Here is a 26,358-nt window from a genome sequence, read left to right on the forward strand (position 1 = left end):
TGAAGCATAGACAATCGCTAAGGGAGCGTTCTTTTATTACGTAACGCAAAAAATCGGATTTTTAGACCCCCCCTCGTAACAAAATTTCCATACAAATTTTAAAAAAATTGTATGGAGCGTAACACGGCCTCCGAACCCCCCCCCTCCCCCCCAACTGCGTTACGTAATAAAAGAACTCTCCTAATACCCTCCCCACGTGGACAATGCATTACGGGATCCACTCAGCTATCAAAAAAGCTGGCACAAAAAATAAAGCCAGCTTTGATCGAGCAATGTATACATACATCATTGGGCAGGAAAAGTAGTGATTTTTTATTGCTATTTTTTCGGCCAAATGATGTTTGTGGTTTAAAATCGTAGAGAATAGGAAAAAACAATAAATATCAAAAAGTGTTCAAAGACAAACTTGTAGGAAATTATACGGGTTTTTTGAAAAAATACACTGAAAGAAAAATACACGCCAATTCTATGAGATTTTTCAATTTTTATGTTTAAAAGTTAAATGTTAAGGTGATGTGACGATTTTTTTTCGCTCAAATTTTTTGTGGAAATAGCCTTAAATGTGACAAAAAGACTCACGAAAAATTCAGGATGGTATGTCTCTCCTAAAAAATACAAAAATCATTTACTAAAACTGTTTTTTTGAATAGTGGTCTAAAATTCTAAACGTCAAAATTTTCAAAAACCGATAGTCGGAGTCGATTTCCCAGACATTTTTACATAAAAGTCTCCATATTGACCATTGTCCTAAGTCCAATCCTTGTGAAGATACAGCGGTATTAAAAATAAAAATGTTGAAAAAAAAGGTTTTTTGATGGTTTTTGGCAATTTCTATATGACAGACTTGATTTTTCAGTCTCGTGAATATTTTTATCGGAAAGCTCGTCCAATTTCCCATAAGTTCGTCTTTGACAGCTTTTTAATTTGACTCTTTTAAATATTTACGTAAGCTTATTTATTATCCAGGTTTCTACCACACTGAAAAAAATATTCTATTTTCAGTTATGAGCAATGTAATTAGCTTGTATCTGTAAGCCCATACATCCAATTGAAATGTGGTCAAAGACAAACTTATGGGAAATTGGACGAGCTTTCCGGCAAAAATATTTTCGAGACTAAAAAACCAAGTCTGTGTTATAGAAATTGCCAAAAACCACTAAAAAACCTTTTTTGCCTTCCTCACTGAGGTAAGGCTATAATCCTGCTCTAAAAATGAACTTTGTATAAAAACGTCGTAGACCCACCTTCATTTATACATATCGACTCAGAATCGAAAACTGAACAAATGTCTGTGTGTATGTGTGTGTGTATGTGTGTGTGTGTGTGTGTGTGTGTGTGTGTGTGTGTGTGTGTGTGTGTGTGTGTGTGTGTGTGTGTGTGTGTGTGTGTGTGTGTGTGTGTGTGTGTGTGTGTGTGTGTGTGTGTGTGTGTGTGTGTGTGTGTGTGTGTGTGTGTGTGTGTGTGTGTGTGTGTGTGTGTATGTGTGTGTATGTGTGTGTATGTATGTATGTGACCAACAAACTAGCTCATGTTTCTCGGCACTGGCTGAACCGATTTGACCCGAACCTGTTGCATTCGACTTGGTTTAGGGTCCCATAGATCGAGTTTTATACAGATTGAAGTTTCGATAAGTAGTTCAAAAGTTAAGTATAAAAATGTGTTTTCACATATATTCGGATCGCAATTAAATGTATTAAAACTATGTCCGGATCCACCATCAAACCCATCGTTGGTTAGGTTATCAAAAGACCTTCCCAACGAGTCCAAAACATTGAAGATCTGGCAACCCTGTCTCGAGATATGACCAATTAAGTGATATTGATGTACTTTTTGGAAGCCAGATCTCACTTAAATGTATGTAAACTATGTCCGGATCCACTATCCGACCTATCGTTGGTTAGGTTATCAAAAGACCTTTCCATCGAGTCCAAAACATAGAAGATCTGGCAACCCTGTCTCGAGATATGGCCACTTAAGTGATATTTATGTTCTTTTTTAATCCAGATCTAAAAAATAGATGAAATTTGTGTGCAGCCATTGACGGTAATGAGTGAGGAAGGCTCCAACCACATAGGAGGATTAAGTTAGTTTTTATTTTTAAAACCGCTGTAACTTCACAAGGATTAGACTTAGGACAATGGTCAATATGGAGACTTTTATGTAAAATTGTCTGGAGAATCGACTCTCGTGTTCGGTTTTGAAAATTTCGATGTTTAGTGCACTTTTGAAAAAAAAAAACAATTTCAGTAAATGATTTTTGTATTTTTTAGGTGAGTTGCTCCATCCTGCATTTTTCGTGAGCCTTTTTGTCACATTTTAGGCTATTTTCACAAAAATTTTGAACGAAAAAAAATCGTGACATCCCTTTAAATTTAACTTTTAAACATAAAAATTGAAAAAATCTCATAGAACTGGCGTGCATTTTTCTTTCAGTGAATTTTATTCAAAAAACCCGTCTAACTTCCTACAAGTTTGTATTTGACCACTTTTTGATACGATGCAACGGCTTCGAGGTACAGCAATATTTAAATTACGAAATACAAAAATATTTAAAACACTTACGCCCTTCTCAAATGCCATTATCGAGTGTAACAGGCTCCATATACACAAAAATGGCTTATATAAGCGTAGGATAACATGTCTACAAAGTTTCATTGAAATCGGAGAGGGTCGAGAAAAAAGTACCGAAAAAAGTCCTGTTTTGGGCTGGAATTGCTCTTGCTTGCTCCTCATATATAATATCATATATAATATTATTATATATGATATTATAGATAGATTATAGATATTTTCGAAAACCAACGAGTTAGCAATGTTAGCGAAAATCAAACATCTCTGATCCAAAATCAAACTAGAGTATTCATTCCATTCTATCCCCTAGACATCACTTAAGCACACATCACCAACAAGGGAATTGTTTAATCCCATCCCATCCAGCATCGAACCACCCGCATTTCAGAATTTGCCGAATTTCAGAATCCTTTCCACAGAAGCGTCAGATCCTGTCGTCACTCGGCAGTCGATGCTGGAAGTATGCCAGGCACGTATCCTTCTCTCTTCTATGAGCCATTCCAAGCAAATTTCCAAGCCCGATGTGCTTCGATGAGAAAGGGACCAAATTGGTAATTAAATTAGGTGAATATAAATCGTTCGTTCTCGTGTTGCTGTCGCTGTCACCACGTAGAATCAATCCACCCCCGCACGAAAACAGCGATGAGGGTGCGTGCATTTCCTGCTGCTCCTATTTGTGTCTTTTCATGTTGTGGGTATTTATTTTATTTGATTTGCAGCCCAGGAAAACCCAGCGAAAAGTGCGGAAAAAGTATGTTTCGAAGCGAAAAAGTAAATCGGCAAACAAACAAACAATAATGATTGTTTGAATGTTCAAACTTGTGACGCCTTTCACGCCTCTCAGTTCACAGTTTTCGGGTTGTGCTGTTTTGGGGGAGGGTTGTTTTCTGTTTTCGGGAAAGTTTCCGATTTCCACAAGTTTAAGCGCGCTGAACGATAATCTTGTTTAGTTGGCGTAATTCGGACAAACGAACAAGTTGTACATCTGGCATCATTCCAGCGATTTGTTGGATTACGGGACGAATGCAACCGAGCGATACAGAAGTCTGTATTTGCATTTGGAATCATTAAAAAGTACAAATGTCAGTTATTTTCCTAAATCCTAAATCAAAATTTTTAACAAAAATGTTCCACTTTCAACACGCTCGCAAACACCAATTCCTCTCATTCCCGTTATTACCATATGAATGGCGCGTAATTATGCAATTGAAAGCATGTCTCCAGTGGAATAGTCCCTTTTTGCAATTCAAAATCATCTACACAGCTCCTACCTGGAAGGAACCGACGACGATTTGGCATTCCACTCAGCTGCGCCGCAGACGTCACAAAGCGGAAGTTCTCCGGAATCAAACCATCCTGGCTAGACGTAAGCCGTCATAATCTGTTCCTTTTTCCTCAGCTATTTTTTCTGTTGCTGGATTTTGTGGATTTTACTCACAACGGATACAAAACAGTGAGCAAAACGTACTTGAGTACGGAATAAAAGTCCCGTGTTGAAGGATAAAGACTTTAAGGAGGTCCTTTTGAAATCAAACTTTTCAAGTTGAAACATTGCCTTCGATGGGATTTCTCCGTATTCAGGTTTGATGGTTTACATTTTAATCTAGAATATTGATAATGTTTTACAAATATTAATTCAGTTTGTTAGACAGTATATGTGAGCAGTTCTCTACGGAATCGGTCTTTTTTCTTTAATTTTAATTTTTGTGTTTTTTAATCCGGCTAAAACTTTTTTGGTGCCTTCGGTATGCCCAAAGAAGCCATTTTGCATCATTAGTTTGTCCATATAATTTTCCATACAAATTTGGCAGCTGTCCATACAAAAATGATATGTTAAAATTCAAAAATCTGTATCTTTTGAAGGAATTTTTTGATCGATTTGGTGTCTTGGGCAAAGTTGTAGGTATGGATATGGACTACACTGAAAAAAATGATACACGGTAAAAAAAATTTGGTGATTTTTTATTTAACTTTTGTCACTAAAACTTGATTTGCAAAAAACACTATTTTTAATTTTTTTATTTTTGATATGTTTTAGAGGACATAAAATGCCAACTTTTCAGAAATTTCCAGAATGGGCAAAAAATCTTTGACCGAGTTATGAATTTTTAAATCAATACAGATTTTTTCAAAAAATCGAAATACTGGTCGCAAAAATTTTTCAACTTCATTTTTCGATGTTAAATCGAATTTGCAATCAAAAAGTACTTTAGTGATTTTTTGATAAAGTGCACCGTTTTTAAGTTATAACAATTTTTGGGTAACTTTTTTGAAAATAGTCGCAGTTTTTCATTTTTTTAAAATAGTGCCCATGTTTGCCCACCTTTGAAAAAAATATTTTTGAAAAGCTGAGAAAATTCTCTATATTTTGCTCTATTGAACTTTGTTGATACGACCCATAGTTGCTGAGATATTGCCATGCAAAGGTTAAAAAACAGGAAAATTGATGTTTTCTAAGTCTCACCCAAACAACCCACCATTTTCTAATGTCGATATCTCAGCAACTATAGGTCCGATCTACAATGTTAAAACATGAAACATTCGTGAAATTTTCCGATCTTTTCGAAAAAAATATTTTCAAAAATTTAAAATCAAGACTAACATTTCAAATGGGCGTAATATTGAATGTTTGGCCCGTTTGATATGTTAGTCTTGATTTTAAATTTTTTTAAATATTTTTTTCGAAAAGATCGGAAAATTTCACGAATGTTTCATGTTTTAACATTGTAAATCGGACCTATAGCTGCTGAGATATCGACATTAGAAAATGGTGGGTTGTTTGGGTGAGACTTAGAAAACATCAATTTTCCTGTTTTTTAACCTTTGCATGGCAATAGGGGAAAGTGGGGCAAGTGTAACAAGCTAAGGAAATAATCGTTGTAACCCACCAAAAACGTTAAAAATCTTTCGGATTTTTTAATAATCATCTTATTTCAGGTCTTGACTAAGACTTAGGTAGAACAAGTTTTTAAAAAATCCTGTTTTTTAATGCAAAAAAATGATTTAAAAAAAATGATTTTCCGTACGTTCTACTCAACTAGTGGGGCAAGACGAACAACCCGTTGGGGCAAGAGGAACAATGCATGAAAAAACATGTTAATTTGCTAACAATTGAACTGTTATCAATTAGATACATCAGATTAGGATGTATTTGAAACGTTTCTTTCATTTTTAGATTAAATAATAGTATTTTACTAAAAATTTTATCGTTTTTACGAAAAAAAATATTACTCAGATGAAAAAAGGGAAATTTTCATAATATCACTATATTTTGTATGGACAATTTTTTTTAACAATTGTTTATCAGTTTTTAAGTACGTTTATGTATTTATTTTCCAATAAAATATGTTGTTGCAGCAATTGGTATTTTTTTCCATACTAAAAATCCATATGGTACACTTGCCCCACCTGAACAAGATTTTTTAAAAGCTCTCAACAAAAATAACCAAAAGTTAAATAATACTTTATAATAGGTGCAAGTCATTGGTAGGGACACTACTGATCTAGGAAAAATACAATTTTGATAAAATGAGCCTTAAAACGAACCCTAAACCTTATTTTATACTTTCCAAATATTATAAGAAAACAAAGGGTTTGAAAAATACTTTATTAAATCTTATGCTCCGTGGCGTTTACGATGTTTTGGCGGTTATGTGGTAGTAGAATCAGCTAATTGCATTGCTAGCAACAATTCCTCATACTGGAAATAATCAAAATTGAAAAAATTACGGCCGTACGAGCGATTGTTCCTCTTGCCCCATATGGTCGTCTTGCCCCACCTTCCCCTATCTCAGCAACTATGGGTCGTATCAACAAAGTTCAATAGAGCAAAATATAGAGAATTTTCTCAGCTTTTCAAAAATATTTTTTTCAAAGGTGGGCAAACATGGGCACTATTTTTTTTAAATTAAAAACTGCGACTATTTTCAAAAAAGTTACCTAAAAATGGTTATAACTTGAAAACGGTGCAGTTTATCAAAAATTCACTAAAGTACTTTTTGATTGCAAATTCGATTTTACATCGAAAAATGAAGGTGAAAAATTTTTGCGACCAATATTTCGATTTTTTGAAAAAATCTGTATTGATTCAAAAATTCATAACTCGGTCAAAGATTTTTTGCCCATTCTGGAAATTTCTGAAAAGTTGGCATTTTATGTCCTCTAAAACATATCAAAAAATAAAAAAATTAAAAATAGTGTTTTTTTGCAAATCAAGTTTTAGTGACAAAAAGTTAAATAAAAAATCACCAATTTTTTTTTACCGTGTATCATTTTTTTTCAGTGTAGTCGATATCCATACCTACAACTTTGCCGAAGACACCAAATCGATCAAAAAATTCCTTCAAAAGATACAGATTTTTGAATTTTCACATATCATTTTTGTATGGACAGCTGTCAAATTTGTATGGAAAATTATATGGACAAACTAATGATGCAAAATGGCTTCATTGGGCATACCGAAGGCACCAAAAAAGTTTCAGCCGGATTAAAAAATACAAAAAAAATCGAATGATCGAAATCTCAGAGAATTGCTCATGTATTGATTCATTTTGAATTTGTGAGTTTACAAGTCCAAAATTTCGCGCAAAAAGTCAATTCTTTGCAAAAAAAAATACTATGTTATATGAAACAATACGAGAATATATCTCGATTAAATTTTCAAAAGGTCCTATCTGCATAGGAAACCCATGAGGGATAGGTTGTTTTGAAAATTTAATCTAGATATCAATAATTAACTCTAACTTCAAAAGTTTTTTGAACTTATCTTTTGAAGAATTTGTTTAATCGATTTGGTGTCTTCGGCAAAGTTGTAGGTATTGATGAGGGCTCCTGGCTGTCAATCACGAGATAAAAGAAGAGATTTCACAAGCTATAGTGACGGTTCCTATACCTTCTGATATGTTGGTGCACGAATCATTAAATTACTGTTTTTTTCTATCACTAATTTACAACACTGATGAGGAGTATTCAGAAAAAAATAGGTACAGTCCCGACTCGATTATCCGTAGCCTCGATTATCCGAATTTTCAATTATACGAAGGTTTGTATGGAACTTCGGATAATCGAATCACGAACAAAAAAAAGTTTCGTATTTTTTATATTTTTTCATTTTCTTGTTTTTAACATAAAATTTGAGTTCTACGACCCCATTTTAGTCAAATTTGAGTTGATGATTGCCTATTAACATATAAAAGGCATTTTTTCAATATTGCATCGCCGCCATTTTGGCCGCCATCTTGGATTTGAAAATTATAAATCATTTTAGCGAAGTTTAGGGGTCATACCTAAGCTCGACAATCAAAAATTAGACAAAGAAAAAAAAATTCGTGATTCGATTATCCGAAGTTAATTTTTAGCAAGGTCTTCGGATAATCGAGTCTGGACTGTACATGTAAAAAAAAAACTTTTCACAGATTTTTTAATAAAGTTTTTTTTTTTAAATACATATTTTTTAAAAAATCTTGATTTATGAACAATCGAAATGTTGTAATTGAAACGTTCATTACAATTTGTATCATTTTCAAGTTATAGCCATGTCAAGCCTAATTTATGGATAAAACAGGAAATTATTTAATTTTAAAAAAATAGTTGACCTTTTCACTATTGATTTTTTTTTTCGATATTCTGAGACAATTTTGGTTTTGGGTGCTGAGTTACACCTTTTCAAAGTGTCTTGTCAATGATGAGCAGTGTAATTAAGCTTATACAAAAAATCTTGAGCTCACCTTCAAATTTAACTTTTAAATTTGAAATTCCAAAAAAACCTCATAGAAGTGGACTGTTTTTATTTTCTTTATGTGTATTTTTTTTTCGGAAGGCCCGTCCAATTTCCGATTTCGAGATAAAGCAATACCAAAATTATGAAATACAAAAAATATTTAAATAACTCACGCCATTCTCAAATGTCATTTTCGAGTGCAGCTGGCTCCATATACTTAAAAATTGCTTATATATGTGTTGGATAACAGGGTCGGTTAAAAAAGTAACTAAAAAGTTTTGTTTTGGGCTTGGAATTTAAAATGACTCAAATGATGATATTTCGATAACCATTCGTCAGAATTTCAACGTAAAGAAGCGAAAAAATTGTGAAATTTACCGATCTCTCCGAAAATATATTTATAAAATTTGTGAATCTTTCCTAAAATTTGAAAAGGTTGAACTACTTACCAAGAATTGGAAGATATTTAATCTATTGTATCACGTGAATGAAGACTTATATTTTCGGATTAGGAACAAACACTATTTTCCGTGAACATTTTTTATTTACATGAATTAATGACTTCAATAGCTTGGAATATTTACACGTACACAAATATCTTTTTATAACAATATTTCGACTTACATCAATGCTTATCCGTAGCACAAATTTAAAATCTGTACTTCTCCTAAATTCGACTCACAACAGATAAATAATAAAATTCAACTAAAATTTCGACATCGACATTGCTGCTGCTGCCAATCACTCGCACTCATCCCCATACGCCCAGTTCCAGTTTCAAATCTTTGGTTTATTTGTTTTTTTTTTTTTTCAATCAATTTTCCACCAATCCCGTTAAACGACTCTCGCTTTCTAGCAATCATCAAGCATTGGACTGCTTCCTCCCGGCGGCAGGTGCAACAATGATTGCATTCCCATATGTTACACCATCAGATTGATCAGATTCACTGCAAAGTTAGGGTTGTTATTAGATTGAGCAGGGAAGTTTTAAGTTGCTTTAATTTACCGTGCGAATTGAACATAGACGGTGGCTTGCCCATGCCACTGTCGTTATCACTGAGGCTCGTGTTGCTATTGTTGTTGAGATCCTGCCTCAGCGCGCTGAACATCGCCGAACCATGAACGTCTCGTGGAACTGCGAAAGGAAAATTGGGCATTTCTAGAGCTAGCTGAACCAACTTGAAGCCGGTCAACACTTACTGTGGGTGTGCTTTTTCTGGCGCGCCCTCGAGTTCTGGAACCACACCTGGGTGACCCTTTTGCTGAGTCCCGTCAGCTGGGCTATCCGCTCCAGATCTTGCCCGTCCGGGTTGCTGTCAATTTGGAAGTTGGCCTGCAGGATGTGAAGCTGCTCCTCGGTGAACGTCGTCCGTACCCGCTTGGACTTGTTCTTGTTGAAGCCGTCGGTGCTGCAACCATCTACCACACAAAACATTTAAAGTTACACTAAATTGATCCATAGTCAGACCCCTCCCTCTCCAACCAAACTCACCATCACTGGAGTTGGAAGCCTCGTCGCCCGTGTCCTGGTAGTGGATCTTGCACATGACCTTGTCGTCGATCAGCGCAAACTGCTCCCCCGTCGAAAGCTGCCGGCCGCACGTGTCACAGGAAAAGCACGCCAGGTGAAACACCAGATCGCGGGCCTTCCGAACCCAGTCCGAGGGGGCGATCGAGCGGCTGCACTTGGAGCACTTGGCGCCGAAGGTTCTGTGCAAGGGGGAGAGGAGAATAGAGAGGATTTTTTTGAATTTTATTTTCCATATTTTCAGACTTGTTATTCTACTAAAAAAGCTACAAAAAAGGGTAATTCTCTAGAATTTCACAAAAAAATCAAGATTTTTAACTTTGATTTTTTTTTATGAAACTTTGTCCATGATTTTTCTATGACAAAAGAAGCAATATTGCATCATTAGTTTTTTCATATAAGGCTCCATATCCATTTTGCTGGCATGAGCATATGAATATTCGAAAATCAGTACCGTCAACTGGGGTGAATCGGGACACATGGGACAAATTTGGAGTATTATAGCACAATATTTGGATTTTTCTGGTTGGTTTCGGTTAGAACAGACCCAGAGCAACGAAACGTGTACATCCATTTCCAAATTTAAAAGCTTTAAGTGCTCTTGAAATTGCTGTCCCTGTTCAGACTGTAGTCCCGATTCGCCCCAGATGACGACATTTCAGATAGAATTTTCAGATCAATTTGGTGTCTGGAGCAAAGTTGTTGGTTATGATAAGAACTATTCAGAAAAATATAAAATTGCTATTTCTTATTTTTAGATTTTATTATATATTTTAGGGTATTTCAAAAATCATCTTTTGCACTAGAGATTAAGATCCTGAAAAATCTGGTACATGATTTTTTTAAATAAATTTTGATATAAGAAAATATCTAAAATATTGTTGAACAAAACTTCAAAAATCATTGTAAATGTTTTGAGGTGCAGTGTTTTCAAGTTAAAGTTTTTTTTTACAATTTAAGAATACTTCATGAAGGAAAAGCAACCATGCATAAATTATTTTCGAAAAGCTGAAAAAAAAATCCTTTTTGCAATTCCGTCGTGAAAATACTTCCTTTTCCTGTCATTCTTGAACGACGAAACAGCCTACTTTTCTGTACCAAAAATAACAGAATCGAATTGTAACACTTTTCAAAATAAATGCTGAAAAGTTCTACTTTTCAGCACTGAAATGGGTGCTGAAAAGTTGAACTTTTCAGCACTTGTTTCGAAAAGTATAACTTTTCAACATTTTTTTGATTTGAACGATTTATTGACAAAATACATGAAAATTTGACTTAAAATTTCACTCAATGGGTGTTTTTTCAGAATTGCAAAAAAAATTGTATGGAACTCGTTGCAAAACTTGATTTTTTCAGCACTCGTCGTATTTATACAACTTGGTGAACCTCGTTGGATAAATGTACGACTCGTGCTGAAAAAATCCTCTTTTTGCAACTTGTTGCATAAACTACCATTTTTGACTTTGTTGATGGACTTCATGAAATAAGATTCATTCAAAAAAAAAAAATACAAAAAAACGATTTCCGAAAACTTAGAGAATTATTCATATGTACTTTGGTGTTCCAGGAGCGACAAATGTAAAAGAAAACTTCTTTCGACAAAATTGCCAAATCTGCAACTTTGCAGAAATTTTCACCAAGCTGTGTTTTGACCTTAAGGGACGCCTACTTTGATTGAAATTGAATACCCGAAAAATCAACGAATTTCATGCAAAATCTAAATTTAAACCCCCTAGGTTTATGGGTTTCACGAACTTGTCTTAAATGTCGTCCATCGGCATATTTTTGCACGGAGAAACGACCACCAAATGTTTAGAATGATCTTTGAAACTGTTTGCAAAACGGATCACGCTATTGCTTATGTTGGACATAATGGAAAAACTCACAAAAATATTACTGGAGCAACAATACATTATTTTGAAAGAATAAAAACAACTTAAAGGCATGTATAAGTTAAGTCTTTTTCATAAACTTTTCATAGCAATCATGCCAGCATGCCAATCAAGGGTCCTGATTGCTCCAAAAAGACTCAGTCACTCTCGAGCACAAATCTAGCGCGACGAAAAACTGCTCTGATGTAACCCTACCGTTTGTCACTTCGACACCAATCGCTAATAAACACTGTCTCTTTGCTCTCCCGCTCACTCCAATCGGGTAGTACAGCGAATGGTTCAGAGAGACCGATTTCGTTGAGTCGCTCAAAGCTGACTGAAAATAGTTTGCGATAGGCTTTGCTTTGATCATGCAAGAAATTGCCTAAAATCATTGGTATCAATAATATTTTGCAATTTTACATTAAAGACACGTTTGGTAGCAATTGACGGCAAACTGTTGTATCGCAGGCCAAGTGAGCGCCGTGCTAGTATTTCTAGGCTCTCTCCTCTCTGAGCATATTCGTGTGTGACTCGGGTTGACGGACGGAGTAGGAAAATAAATTCACGAAGTATTTGTTTCGCTGAGTGAAGTGATTGACCGTGTTCGCTCGCGACTGCCCAGAAAAAAACGTTACTTAATCCGCCCTTAGGTGGTTGATGCCTTCCTCACATTTAGAGGGTAATGCTATTCAAAATAGATACAAAAGATCCTACTTTTCAGTGTTCTATCAACTTGATTTATTATTCATATCATCAGATTGGGTAGTCAGATCTTCATAATTCCACATACAGGTCGGACAGATTTGACGTTGGTATGCTTTCCGTAAGAGAGAAAGAGAAGGAATATGTTTGTATTTCTTGGAATATGTTTCCCTCTTTATTTTGACAGATAAAAGCAAGAACGTGTTTTTGCAGGAGTCAAGTTCAAAAAATTCAAGATAATGTTTATGTAAGTACATAATTCAAGTAATCTTCGAAAATGTATTCTAATTAGCTATTATTACTTTTACATAACAAAGAAACCGAAAAAAATACAGTCCGGCATGAATGCTAGCTTCAGATTGCTTGGTTGGATCAGCAGGCTTGTTGGTTTAAAGTGTTTGGTGAAATCGTCCACCCGGGGTAAGGAAAGTGATTGGTGCTTATTTAACAATGAATAAATATTGGATTTCAATTAAATAAAACAACTCTACGCTTTTATTCTGCCAAAAACCAAAAAAAAAATAAACAAGGGCGACAAGGGCTAGACACCCCATACAACCATGTAGTACGATCACAGACAACAGACGTTTGGGCTCGATTCTTACCTTGTGTAAATCAATGCAACGGTTTTTTTAGTTGTGGCAATCCGTTTGTGGCGCTGCAGTCGCTTTGCCCTGACACATTGCCCGCTGTCAAAATATCGCTTTCCGCCTACTGTCATTTTCGTTTCGCCATAAGATTTATCGGTTTTCAACGTTTGTTTGTTGTTCGTTTGTTCTGGATGAAAAGTTGATTTCGGCCGATTTCAGCAAAATCTCTCGCACTTGCAGCTGCTTGACAAATGTGAGGCAACCAAAGTGGCCAATCTGGTTCCTGAACCGATTTTAGCACCGACGGATAGCCGATTGGTGTACGGCGTTGTTATGGAGAAGGTGTGCAAACGACCGACGTTCCAATCAAGATTCCCTCGGAAAATACGGTCGCCCGGTAACATTTGAAGAACCACAAGTCGCACAAGGCCATCGGTTTAATCTCTACTGATCCTTACTTGACCAAATACGACACCGCTTTGGCACTGGCGGAAGAGGATGGGAAGGGGAAGGGTGGGGGTTGGAGGATCGCTTGAACTGGATATCCGGTGGGGGAAACTGACGTGCCGGGGAGAACATTCGAGATGCGACGAGGGTTCGCCGGAAGTGTCGGCACTAGAAGATGGTGTGGTTTTCGAGGGCGTTGAAGAGGTTGGTGTCTTGGAGGTGAGGGGTGAGGTGTTCGTGGAAGCTAGTTTGTCGGTTCCGGAGATAATCTTCGGAATGCGGTCGTTCGGGGCCAAAACGTTTACGAGGTTGGCCGCGATAGTAGCTCTTGCTGACGGCGCCGATGACTTTCACACTTTGTCGTGTCATAACGTGCTGTTTCTCCATCTTCGACAGTTCCGGATTGTTTCATTTCTGGTCCGGAACCATCTTTTTTCCTCTAAGAAACGTTTGCCCATCCTCCCGATTTCCACCAGGTCTCCTTCTCCTTTTCGCTCTCCTCTTTTGGTTTTGTTGATAAACATAACCAGCAAGAATTTGACAGCCTCAAGCGCGGCCTTGGTTGCTGTGTTTAAAAAGCATCAGGCTAGACTCTTATTTTAATATCGATAATTAAATGGAAAAAAATACATCCATATGCTCGTAAATCGCGTTGATTAATTATTTAAGTAGATTTACTACAGCATAAAAACGTAATCTTTACATATTTACATGTTTTTTCGAAAAATTGAAATAATATATTTTTAATATATTTCTAGGTGATGCATTCTCAAACACACCTTCTCAGAAAACCATCATGGCTGCTTTAGAGAGTGGCAATAGGCTAACAGATGGCGCTAGTAGATTAGCAGGATGCGGCAGCCATGTTTTTACACAAGATTTTCAAATTATTTTGTTCTAGCCGCTACGTCTGTTGTCTGTGGTACGATGTAGGACTACTGTAGGACGTACACTGTCAACCTCTTGTTGACAGTTCGAAGCTCGACTGTCTAACGAAACTGTTTAAAAACAGCGCGATAGTAGTCCTACGGTAGAGCGACTGCGTCGAACAAGATGGTAGTCCTACAGTCTGTCCTACCCAGTTCTACATTTTTCACCGGGATTTTTCACCGGGTGGTTGCGCGCTCCAGTGGGCAAAGATTCGTTCGGTGTTGAGTGAGTGATTTCTGATCTTTGAACAGGACCCTTGATACCAATTTATCAAAAGCATTTTGATTACCAATCCAAAGGACGGTGGATCGAATCTCGCCGTGAGCAACATCGATATCAAATCATTTCAGAATTCCTTGAGTCAAACCCAGGACAAATCTCATACAAGGCTAGCATCGTAACCAGTCAGCCAGACTTCTACTCTAATTAATGAGAATTTCAGGAAATTACAAAAACTTAATATATTTTATTTTTGGGGAAAATGCAAATTCAATGCTGTTTGCACATATTTTTACCAAGGCTTTCCTACTAATATCAACATAAAAACAATTCTTTCATCAAGAAGTTCATTTATAAAACTCTAAAACAAAATTAATTCTAATTTAATTTAATGCAACATTATGACATCACTGCACATCATTTTTTAAATAAGTAAGGTGAGCTAAGCTGAGGTAAGCTATTCCCAAACTGAACAAATCAAATCATGGCTCTTCAAATGTTAGAACCTATAAGCAACCTAAAAATAAAAAAAAATCATCTGTATCCATTCAGTATTGCATTATTGTAGGGGGGGGGGGGAATACACTGTTAAATCAATTCAAACGAACAAAACATTAGCACGATAATTCGATCTTGTTGTAATATGCAAATTTTTCGATTCAGAAGCAGAAGTTTACAGCAAACATTTCTGCCAACACATTCATGTTTGTGTCCAACACAAAGTCCTGAAGCATGTTCCACAGCCAACATGTGGCAGTAACAGCGAAATTCCAAACAACGATCAACCAGACTGGAAAATGTCCCTTCAAACCAGGAACGAAAACAATTCCCCCTCCCCGTGCCGTGCAACTTTTGTAAGAGCATTTCCCTCAATTAAAATTAAATAAATAACAAACGGAATAAATATAAGCAAAAAACGCGCGAGTCGCGCGCGCTGGCCCGCTGACTTTAAACAAGATTTGCAAAGGAGAGTGAAAGAAAAGTAAAATTGGCAATGAATAAGCAGCACGTCCAACTTTAACTATAATGAAACTGATAATTAAAAACGAGTTGAGGAAGAGAATGAGAACAAATCCAGCAAAGTTATACAATTTATGTCTATTATTTCACGGAAAGTTGATTTGAACAAAAAGTTGTGTAGCTTTTAGACCGGTATTTCGTCTTTTTAAAAAACACTTTTTTTTATTTGTGAAAATGTCTTCAGAGGTTCCTTCAGAAAGTAAACATTTAAAAAATACACAATTCACAGGTTTAGACAAACTTCTGAGCATTATCAACTATTACTGCCAGTGATTGATGTCTCAATGACGAATGAACCATTTGTTTTAGACGTTTCCACTATCTGCCATCAATTACGAAGCACGTGTTTGGTGTAGGTTAATTGAGATTTTACTTTCTTGCGTGAGACACCACCATTCCACAAACCTAGTTCCCACTAAGTCGCAGCCCCAATCGCCAAAACTATTTAAGCGATTTAGGAACATTAATAACTGGAAAGTACCCTACAGAACCTGTCAATCACGGCTAATGCCCATGAGTCGAGAGCCAAGGCAAACACACAAAAACCACCGCGAGTCGATCGTCGTCAGTCATAACTCACAAAAACAGATGACCCTGCCCGGGAAGAGGAGAGACCCTTCAAAGTGACCACACCGGACCCCGAAGTGAGATATTTCCATCAATAACTCAAAAAACGGCTACAAAACGGCGAAAAAAAAGTGACATGCAAAGGCAAAAATAAAATAAGTCCAACTCTTTCGTCCCTCGGCCCTCGCCTCTGGTGTGGTGAATTCGTGTGATATGTTCGTGCTTTATTGATCGAAGGAAATTAATCATTCTACCGGGGCTTATAAAGTGGAATAATTTATTGATATTCGTTTCCCCCGGGCTCTCGCGCGGGGCTCCGTTGTTGATCGTTCATATACGGATCTCGGCTTTTTTTTTTCGCCGGTCTTGCTGAAAAGGGGTACACATTCCTTCTCACGTGCAGTGCGCCAGGTCGAGAGTCACGGGCGGGCTACCCCACCGGGCACCCTTCCCCGATTGTTGTCCCTCGATGGCCCTCAGTCCTCCCACTAAAAGATTACCAGTGACGTCCCGAATGAAAAGTCAGGGAAAGATGTTACTTTTTATTTTTCTGAAAACAGTTTATTTCACCAATAATAAATTAAAAAAAATACAATAACTTTTAATATCTTTTTTATGTTTTTCTTCACTAATTTTAAGTATTTTTACATGAGCTATTCCACCTCAATCGTACACAGCAAAGAGTAAAATTGAAATCAACATATTTACTGGTGGTATATAGCTCCAAATCAAGCGAGAATCTCAATTTTAAATTTCTTAGTCTAACCTTCATAATACAATATCTCGTGAACTAAGAAGAAAACATTTACCAAAATAAGGAATCCTTCGTAAAGTTTTCTCAGTAACACAGTAGTGAGGTCAAAACTTTAGTTGGTTAAATCAATGTGTCAAATTAGCCATGTTCAATTTTAGAATAAACTGCTTCAACCATTTCTACATCCTATGCTATTCTTAATGAGACCTGGTCAAACCTTTTACGATGTGTGGTTCAAGAGATATCGCAGTTTGGAATGGAGGATCTGCAGTGATTTTTTATTAACAATTTTCGCGAAAAAGACGAAACTATGGGTTTTTTGGTATTTTTAGGCTCCAATCACTATCGTTTGCCAATATGCAGTTTTCTTTTTTACCCATTTGAAAGTTTTTTTTTATTGCATGTTTTCAGATTATTAAATAAACTTATGCCACTACCTTTTAAGCCAGTCAAATTAGTTAAATAAAATTACTGCATTGCAGAAATATATCCGCAAAAAACTGCAAATTGGAATAGCTGTAATATAAAAATGTTGGAACAAGTTTAATCATCAGTTTTAGATTTTATTTTTTGAAATGATATTAGCATTTTTTTCCTTTTTGAGTATTTTTGAAAACCCTTATCTTAAGACAAATAAAAAACCCACAAAGCAAAAATTTAACATTTTGGACCTTTTAAAAAAACTCCAGAGTTCTGCAATTCAAATAAAAAATTAGAATCAAAATCAATAAAAAAATTTTTTTAGCGATTTTGTTGAGCAAAGCCCGTCTAGAGACGAGGTTGGGTCTTTGAGAGTTGAAATTGGTGATTTATTGGATCAAATATTTTTTCGGCTGAGACAACAATATTCTCAACACATTATATAATAACACTGCTAATCTGGATTCAAAGTTAAATTTAAAATAAAACCAAACATTGAAAGCAAGACACAGCGAGTAATTTTGCGTATTTTTTTCGTCGATACAAATTTGACAGTTCTCCTTACAAAAAAGGAATCTAAATATTCTAGAATTTGTATCTTGAGAATTTAATTTATGATGAATTTGTTGTCTTAGGCAAAGTTGAAAGTTTAGGTAAGGACAATTTGGAAAAATAGGTACTCTGTAAAGAACATTACAATTTACACTTTTTTATTTCCCATTTTTACACGAAAATATCGATTTGCGCGAAAACATTATTTTGAAAATTAAGATTCATTTTAGAGGATCAAAATAGACAACTTCGAACAATTAGTTTCTGAGATACAGCTTAACAAAAAAAAATCGAATCGATGAACATGAATTTTTCAAAGTATCGCCTCATTTGCCTGTAATTTTCCACTGACAATTTCTCGGAACTATTGGTTTGATTTTCAATGAAAAATTGTAGTTTTCCGAAATGTTCGAGTCTTTTCAACAACATTTTTCAAATATTTTATTATTTTGTTTAATAAGGAACATTATTTAGGTTTAGACCTTTTCAAACGTTGAGCTATATGTCAAATTGTGTTTAATATTTTTTGTCCAGATTTTCATTTTTTTCCGAAAAAAACACTATTTATTCAAAAAATCATGCATCTGACGAATGATCATTAGTGTGTCCCAAAAAGGCAATGTGGCGGAATCCTACGGGCTCATCCGGATTTCAATAGATTTTTGCCTGAGGAACAATATTTTCATACAACAAAAAGTTCCCAAAAAATGTTTAAAACTCGCGATTGGCGGTTTACTAAAAATGATCTGCTTTCATTAAAATATTATGAATTGTTCTATAACCATGAAAAAAGCGTTTAAATTGCCCCGTATTTCACTTTAACTCATAGTTAGGAGTCCTAAAAATGATGTTCTATTGGTCCAAAATGTTTTCATTTTTCATTGGCAGCATGTTAAAGTTGAAAAAATGTTTTTTTCTTTTACTGAAATTTTTACAAATATCTTTCAAAAATCCATCTAAAAAAAATTGGCTCCAAGCCCAATACCATCATCTTGTAGTAACCGTGTTCTGAACAATATTGCTTTTTTAACTATTAGTTTTCGTCAAGATATAGCCATTTTAGTAAAACAAAAATGGCAAATTTTCAAAATTCCATAAGAAAACTAAATTTTATTACACACATCACTGTTTCAGCTATTGCAAACCTTCCAAACCTTTTGCTTTTTTTACAACAGCAATTTACAAGCAAAATCTGTAGTTTTCATTAATTTGGCCATGTGACGTAAGCGCCATGACAAAGAAATGTATTTTAAATTAACCGCCTTTAGTACAACAAAATCACATTTTTTTTCAAGAATTTGATGAAAATAGTTTTTTAATGAAAACATATTAGTTACATAAATACATATGTTTATTTTTGAAATAAAAAAAAAAGCAATTTCCATTAAAATCTTGAAAACAACTTTGTTGCATCCTGTTTTGTAAACAGTACTTTAAGGGATGAAGTAAAAATTATATCGAGTTTTGGAGGTACTAAAACGTCTGTAATCTTTATGCAAAAGCTCTGCTTGATGTGTACCGTTAATTCTTTTTGTAAACTTGTTTAAAAAAAACTACGATCTTATTTTAATCTAAAATTAAGAAACGCCACTGTCCATCGATCGAACCTTCCCCTTCTCCCCGCTCTTTCCCTTCCATGCCTGTTGGTTCAATTCTCCCGCGCAAAGGATTATTAATCTTCCGCGGTTTAGTGTACCCTTTTGATGTGTGTTTATGCTCTCGGGGGTATGATCGAGAGTGCACAGTGCACAGACACACACACCTCACCGCCTGCACACCGTCAATGAAGTTCTCTCTTAATCGCGCTCCAGCAAGGAAGGTGTGTGTGTGTTTCGTTGTGTGCGATCTCAATAACTTCTCTATGAAAAACGAGCTCGAGCTGTGATGACTGGGGGTGGGTGGAGAATCGGTGCTGGGAAGGGGATCGAAGGACAGTGGATAAGCCCTGCCAGCCGAGTGACTTGTTGTGACAGTTATTTATTTATTCGAAAATGAAATTATTATATCAAACTATTTTATCTGACGTTTATTCAATAAATGTTATTGGATTCCAGACGGGGTTTATGCGCAGAGTGAGGCCACATGATGACTGCAGGTTTTTGAGTCTGTTGTTTGGCGTCTGCAGATGTGTTGTGTTTCGCAGACCTTGAACTTTTATGATTACATGGAGATTGCAACTCAATCTTTCTTGGAAGAATAATGGTTTCAATTCAATTTTCTGAAATCGTAGTTTGAGATGTTTGTATAATTTATTAAGCATATTGATATATTTGTGAACAAATTTGATGTTTGTTTTAACCAGTCACTTATCTATGATTAATTACCGTAACTAGAAGTAGATGCCTACAAAACACATCGCTAAGCAACAAAACATTGCGTGCAAGAATGCATGTACTGCTCATAAAACCAAATTGACACCACATCGTATAAATCTCGTGGCTCTAAACAACAAGAATGTTACACGGTCTTCAACCCGCGCGTATGATAAATGCAACACCGATATGTGCAACACGATACCACATCTTCGAGGCGCTTATCATTCGCTAATCTACACGGTCTGCAGGTCTGCGCAGCAGCCCAGAAGAAGTCGTTAAAATTTATTTAAGCAAGAGCAAGAGAGGAAAAAAACTGCAGCGGAAACACCAATATGCCTGTCGTCTGCGTAGTCCCACTATAAATCATAACACACTCGTAACAGAGGAATTACACGGCGCAATACAAAACACATTTATCACTCAATGTGGCATCACTCAACTGGTTCTCGGGACGCGGGGTTTTTTATCGTCGAAGTAAGTCGTGCCGAGGCCTCCCGGTCAGCCTAACCAAGTGGCCATTTATTCTGGCACCTTGCCGAATATAGCGCCGCTGGTGAAGTTCGAGTTCTTTTTGGGATTGCCCGAAGCAATGGATATTGATTGATCTTCGACAACCCGGGCCGTATAGTAATTGCACTCTAATTTTGCTTGCAGCTTCCAATTGCAGGTCCACAATGACGCTAAACTTGAACCTCGCGAAGATCTAATCTCAAGTCCAGAACACATGCAATACCTGTGTACCACACTTGCAACTTCCTCAACCCGCGTGCGAGAACATTAAATTTGCTCAGAAAGCTGTTATTCTTTTATCGAACACACATTCTGGTTCTTCCCGAGTGATTGCATTTAAACATAAGCTGCTTACTACACCACACTCTGCTGAATGAGTTGCTACAATCGATGCAGAGAAGTGCAAGCAAAAAATAAATAAAATAAACTGCGATTGCACATGTGCATTCGCATTAGTGATGCTTCTGGGTGCACTGCACAAGCAACAGCAGATCGAGGCGCACTGAGAATTCCTGAGATCCAGCACGGTTGCAGCGAAGAACATGCAAGAACGCATAAGATCCAGGTGGACTCTGGTGGAAGTGTTGTGGAACAGTGGGACAAATTAAAGAGCAATTCTCTGAGATTTCGGTCATTCGATTTTTTTTTTGTATTTTTTAATCCGGCTGAAACTTTTGTGGTGCCTTCGGTATGCCCAAAGAAGCCATTTTGCATCATTAGTTTGTCCATATAACTTTCCATACAAATTTGGCAGCTGTCCATACAAAAATGGTATGTGAAAATTCAAAAATCTGTATCTTTTGAAGGAATTTTTTGATCGATTTGGTGTCTTCGGCAAAGTTGTAGGTATGGATAAGGACTACACTGAAAAAAAACTGATACACGGTGAAAAAAAATTTGGTGATTTTTAATTTCACTTTTTGTCACTAAAACTTGATTTGCAAAAAAAACACTACTATTATTTTGTTTTTATATGTTTTAGAGGACATCAAATTCCAACATTTCAGAAATTTCCAGAATGGGCAAAAAATCTTTGACCGAGTTATGATTTTTTGAATCAATACAGATTTTTTTCAAAAAATCGAAATATTGGTCGCAAAAATTTTTCAACCTCATTTTTCAATGTAAAATCGAATTTGCAATCAAAAAGTACTTAAGTGAATTTTTGATAAAGGGCGGAGGGTGAGACATAAATTTTCCTGTTTTTTAACATTTGCATGGCAATATCTCAGCAACTAAGGGTCGTATCAACATAGTTTACAAAAGCAAAATATAGAGAATTGCTTTTCAAAAATATTTTTTTCAAAGGTGGGCAAACATGGGAACTAATTTTAAAAAATGAAAAACTGCGACTATTTTCAAAAAAGTTACCTAAAAATTGCTATAACTTGAAAACGGTGCACTTTATCAAAAATTCACTAAATATAGAAAGAAAAAATGTTTAAAAAATGTAGCAAAATATTTGCAAATGTACAAAATTAAGAGATTTTTCTTTTTAAAATTAATAATTTATATAAATGTATTAAAAATTGCATAAAAAAGTTTTAGGCCGTTGCAAATATTTTTTGAAGTTTATGACACTCGACTCTGATCAAAGTCGAGAAGGGAGGGCAAAAAAGTAAAAAAAAATATAAGCTACACTGTCAACATCTGAATGAAAAAAGTGTTAAAATGCATTATACACCTGTCCAGTTGTTTTGAAATCATTAATTTCCAAAATGTCTAAGTATTGACGAAAATTGTACACATAAACTTTGAAAAATATTTGCAACGGCCTCATTGAGACATATAAAAAAGAGAAAAAATACATAGATTGCTTAAAAATTACAGAGATACTTAATTTTTGGAAAAATAATTAGTGAAATTATCTGTAAAAAAATATAAAAAAAAACTATAAAATACTATTTTTAAAATAATTAATCAAACCAAACATATACAGCAAAATTATTTTGCCAATCTTCCAAGATGGTTTTTGAACGAGTGATGCCAAACGTCCATTATGACAAAAGTCCGTTATGTCAAATGTCCCTAATTCCTTGGCCTAGGACAATTATGCCAAACGTCCATTATGACAAATGCCCTTCTGGAAAAGGTGTCTTGCCAAATGGGTACACCCTTTTTTGTTTAATTTTATGATTCTTGATTTTGTGGGATAATTTCGAGACTATTGAAACTTTTTCTACGTTCCAAGAAATTTCTGTGTAATTTAGTATTTTGAAACTATGGGCCCGTGAAAATTGCATTTTTTCAGTGCGAAAAATAACTAAGCCTTCTTATTATGCAAAATGACTTTTTTGATTTATGGAAATATTCCAAATAAAAAGAATGTCAATTTGCGAATTCGTAAAGAATCATTCAACCTGATAAAGTGATGTAAATTTTGCCCTTCTTTGAATACTTTCCATAAGGTTTTTATGCAATTCTTCCTACTTTTTTTAATCCAGCCTATAAGGCTTTGTCTCCATCAAAATCGGCCCGAAAAATCTAGGAGAAAAACATTATTTTTTCAAAAAACTTCGAAATTTTAATGGATATTGAAGTGCAATCAGCTGAAATAAATTTTAAATACCTTCCCCTGCGTTTAGAATCATTTTCAACATGTTTGGGTTTGTTCAAAAATCCTTTGAATTTTTTAAAATTTTCGATGTACAGTAGCGCAAAAAGTTTTTTTTCGTAATAATTTTTGTTTTCCTCAAATTTTAATTTTTTGAAAACTAATGATTGCCAAACAACTGAACTAGTGTAGAATGCACTCCAAAACACATTTTTCATTCAAATGTTGAGATTATGGCTTGTTATTTCAAGTTGTGTATTTTTTTATTTTCCCTTCTGTTATTAAAAAAACTTAATTGAGGCAAAATCTTTCAAAATCTATACATTTTGCCCTCCTCTCTATATTCTGCATTTTTTTCAAAATTCGACAATTGAGTTGTCTATGAAATTATCCCTTCTTTGATTTAAAATTCAACTTATAGAAGGTAAATTTTGTTTGAAGATTCACTTTTTGCCATTATTTAAATGTTTGAAATTTGCGTTATTTTTATGAATTTTCCTCACGTTTATTGAAAAAGCTCTTTATCTGCATTCATGTTTTTTTTTGTTAAAAAAAAAATGTTTTTTTTTGTAAAAAAAAAAATGCATAGACAATTTATTTGCAAAAAAAAACTCATCAAAGTAAAAAATTTCAGAAATGAAGAGGAATGATTAAAGAGTAAATCTATAAAAAAATCTCTTCTTAAGATTGAATATAAAAAAGGACAATTGCTTGACAATTGCATTAAAAAACATAATTTTGAAATGTTTAAAGAAGACCAAAATCTACATCCCTTCTTAAGATTAAATTTGAAACAAAAGAAGCAAAAATTTTAATCTTTTGAGAGATTTTCTCTTCTTCAAGTTACATTTTAAATAAAAGATGGAAAAGTCGAATTGGAAAAGCTCAATGGTCGAAAATTTCAAATGCTGCTCTAATTATTGCCTCAAAAAGAGATAAAAGGGATTTTGTCTATGTGATAGTAAAATAATGTTAAATTTTTAAAAGTTAAGAACAGGTTTTGGCCAACATTGGTCAGGTTTTCTTCGAACTTTGTGAAAAACATCTTCCAAATTTCAAAAATTTGAAAGTTTTCAAAACTTAATGCAAATTGTGCAACGATTTAAAAAAAAACTTTTCGCAAAAGTAATTATATGTGATGCATACGAAAATTCTCTTACTATTTCTTATCAAATTTCTTTTCAAATAACTGAAACGACTCACAGAAGGCCATTGTGACGATTACAATAACTTTACTGACGATTGTTCTGCCCAACTGAAGTCCAAGACCTGAACCGAGGCTCGCCTGACCAGATTTAGTTTTGGCACACACACACACACACACATTTTTCAAGCTAACTCTCCTTCGACAATCCTTTCGTTTCAGGGCTCACTCTGCCGAGGAAGACCCTTCCGTGCCAAATGCTACCGACTTCAAGTCGACTGGAGGTCGCAAGGAAGAGGAGAGGACCAACTACAATGCGATACAAGGCGCGATATGTCTTGCTTAATTACAATTTGATATGAGCTTTAATTTTGTCTCCTTTTTGCTTCCTGACGGCCAAAAGAAGGAGGATAAAAAAAGCGGAATAAAAAGCTGACACGCGGGTTGGAGTGAGTCTTGCTGGGATCACCCTGGTCAATAGGGTGAGTCCCAAATTCCAAAAACTGCTGTGAACTTTAGAAATAACAATTTCAACCTTGGACCACCCTACAAGTCCAGAACCGATGTTTCGCGGTAGTCCCCGGAATTGGACAGCCAGAACAATGATCGTCAACTGCAGCCACGACAGTAAGCAAACGTCACCAGCAAGAGACGGCGGAACATGCGTTGTCCTTCGAATCCCTCGAAATCTGCGTGTGTCCATTACAGGAGATGGCTTCTGCTGCTACTGCAAGTTCGTCTTCGTGTCCGCTGCTGAATTTGAGCTGATGTGTTCACCACACCTTCCTGCTGGCAGCGATGATGCTCGCGATATTTCTCTTCTCGGTTCTTATGAATATTTATTTAACTTCTTTTTTTGTGCTGAGTACGGTTGGCGCAGCATCCCCGCTCAAGATTGATGGATTTATTTTTTTATTACTGACCCGACGTGATCGGAGTGGAATATTGTTTTATTTATAGAGTTTAATTGATAAATATGATAATTGGTTTCGCGTTACACACATGCGGTGCGCGCATCAGCCACCCGTGGCTGGGCTTCGAGGAAGTCTTGTTATTGCACAATGAAAAAATATTTGTAAAACATATATTAACGGCGAATATATATTCAGGCGAAAGCTGATATTAAAATAAACCGTAAAAATTTCTCACATTTCATGCCAAAATTTTTTGCTGTGTTAATTGCAGCTAAACAAGTTTTTTGTTTAAAAAATGAGAAATGTCGTTTTTTTTTAATGTATTTAATGTTTACAGGTTGAAATTTTTTAAGTTAGCGAAAAGCAAAAGAACAAATTTTAATACTTTTCAACAATTTATTCACAATTCTGGTTTTTTCAATCGATTTTTTTTAAACTGAATATTAAATTAGTAGACTCTCGATTTTCTTAAATTTCTCAAAGTTCTAGCAATATCAACAAATAATAATATATTTCGCTATGCACACTTAGAACATGTTGAACAAATTACAATACAGCAATTCCCCACGAAAACAGCATGGAAAAAACAAAAGTGCTCGTATTTTTTGTTTGGCCATTAGGGTGATCTACGCCGTGTGGTGAAAAATGGCCGTTTTCGTCGATTTTCGCAAAAACCACTTTTTTCGAAAAATCATAACTCCTTGCAATTTTAACCGATTTTAATTGTCTTATACGCAAATGAAAGGTGATAAGTTTGTCCTTCATAGAAAAATAGTAAGAAGTTTCAAAAATCTAGCCTAACATTTGAAAAGTTCTTGCGAAATATTAAAATGCCGTTTTGATGGTGTCTGGACCAAAGAGCCTATGTCTAAAAATAGTTTTATCAGATTTCTCGGACAATTTTACGTAACATACTAAAAAATGGGAGGAGTTCATCAAAAGGATTCCAAGATATGATTTTTGAATATAAAATTCGAGATTTTCGACGCGTCACGCGCAAAACCGGGAAAATGGAAAAATCGGCAAAA

The 26,358-nt window shown here is 35.3% G+C and overlaps 1 protein-coding gene across 1 annotated transcript in view; it reads right to left on the minus strand.

The window, feature by feature from the left end:
- Positions 1-9,096: 9,096 nt before the first annotated feature.
- Positions 9,097-26,358, minus strand: part of LOC6034580 (LIM/homeobox protein Awh) — a 70,600-nt gene continuing 53,338 nt past the window's right edge. Inside the window, exons 3-6 of the mRNA XM_038264226.1 lie at positions 9,783-10,000; positions 9,491-9,709; positions 9,297-9,425; positions 9,097-9,237 (exon numbers count right to left, since the gene is read on the minus strand). Of these exons, the coding sequence (XP_038120154.1) occupies positions 9,212-9,237; positions 9,297-9,425; positions 9,491-9,709; positions 9,783-10,000 (592 nt within the window). The 3' untranslated portion in view covers positions 9,097-9,211. The remainder of the gene's footprint in view (positions 9,238-9,296; positions 9,426-9,490; positions 9,710-9,782; positions 10,001-26,358) is intronic.

This window comes from Culex quinquefasciatus, chromosome 3 (assembly GCF_015732765.1).
Source record: "Culex quinquefasciatus strain JHB chromosome 3, VPISU_Cqui_1.0_pri_paternal, whole genome shotgun sequence".
Taxonomy (NCBI): Eukaryota; Metazoa; Arthropoda; class Insecta; order Diptera; family Culicidae; genus Culex; species Culex quinquefasciatus.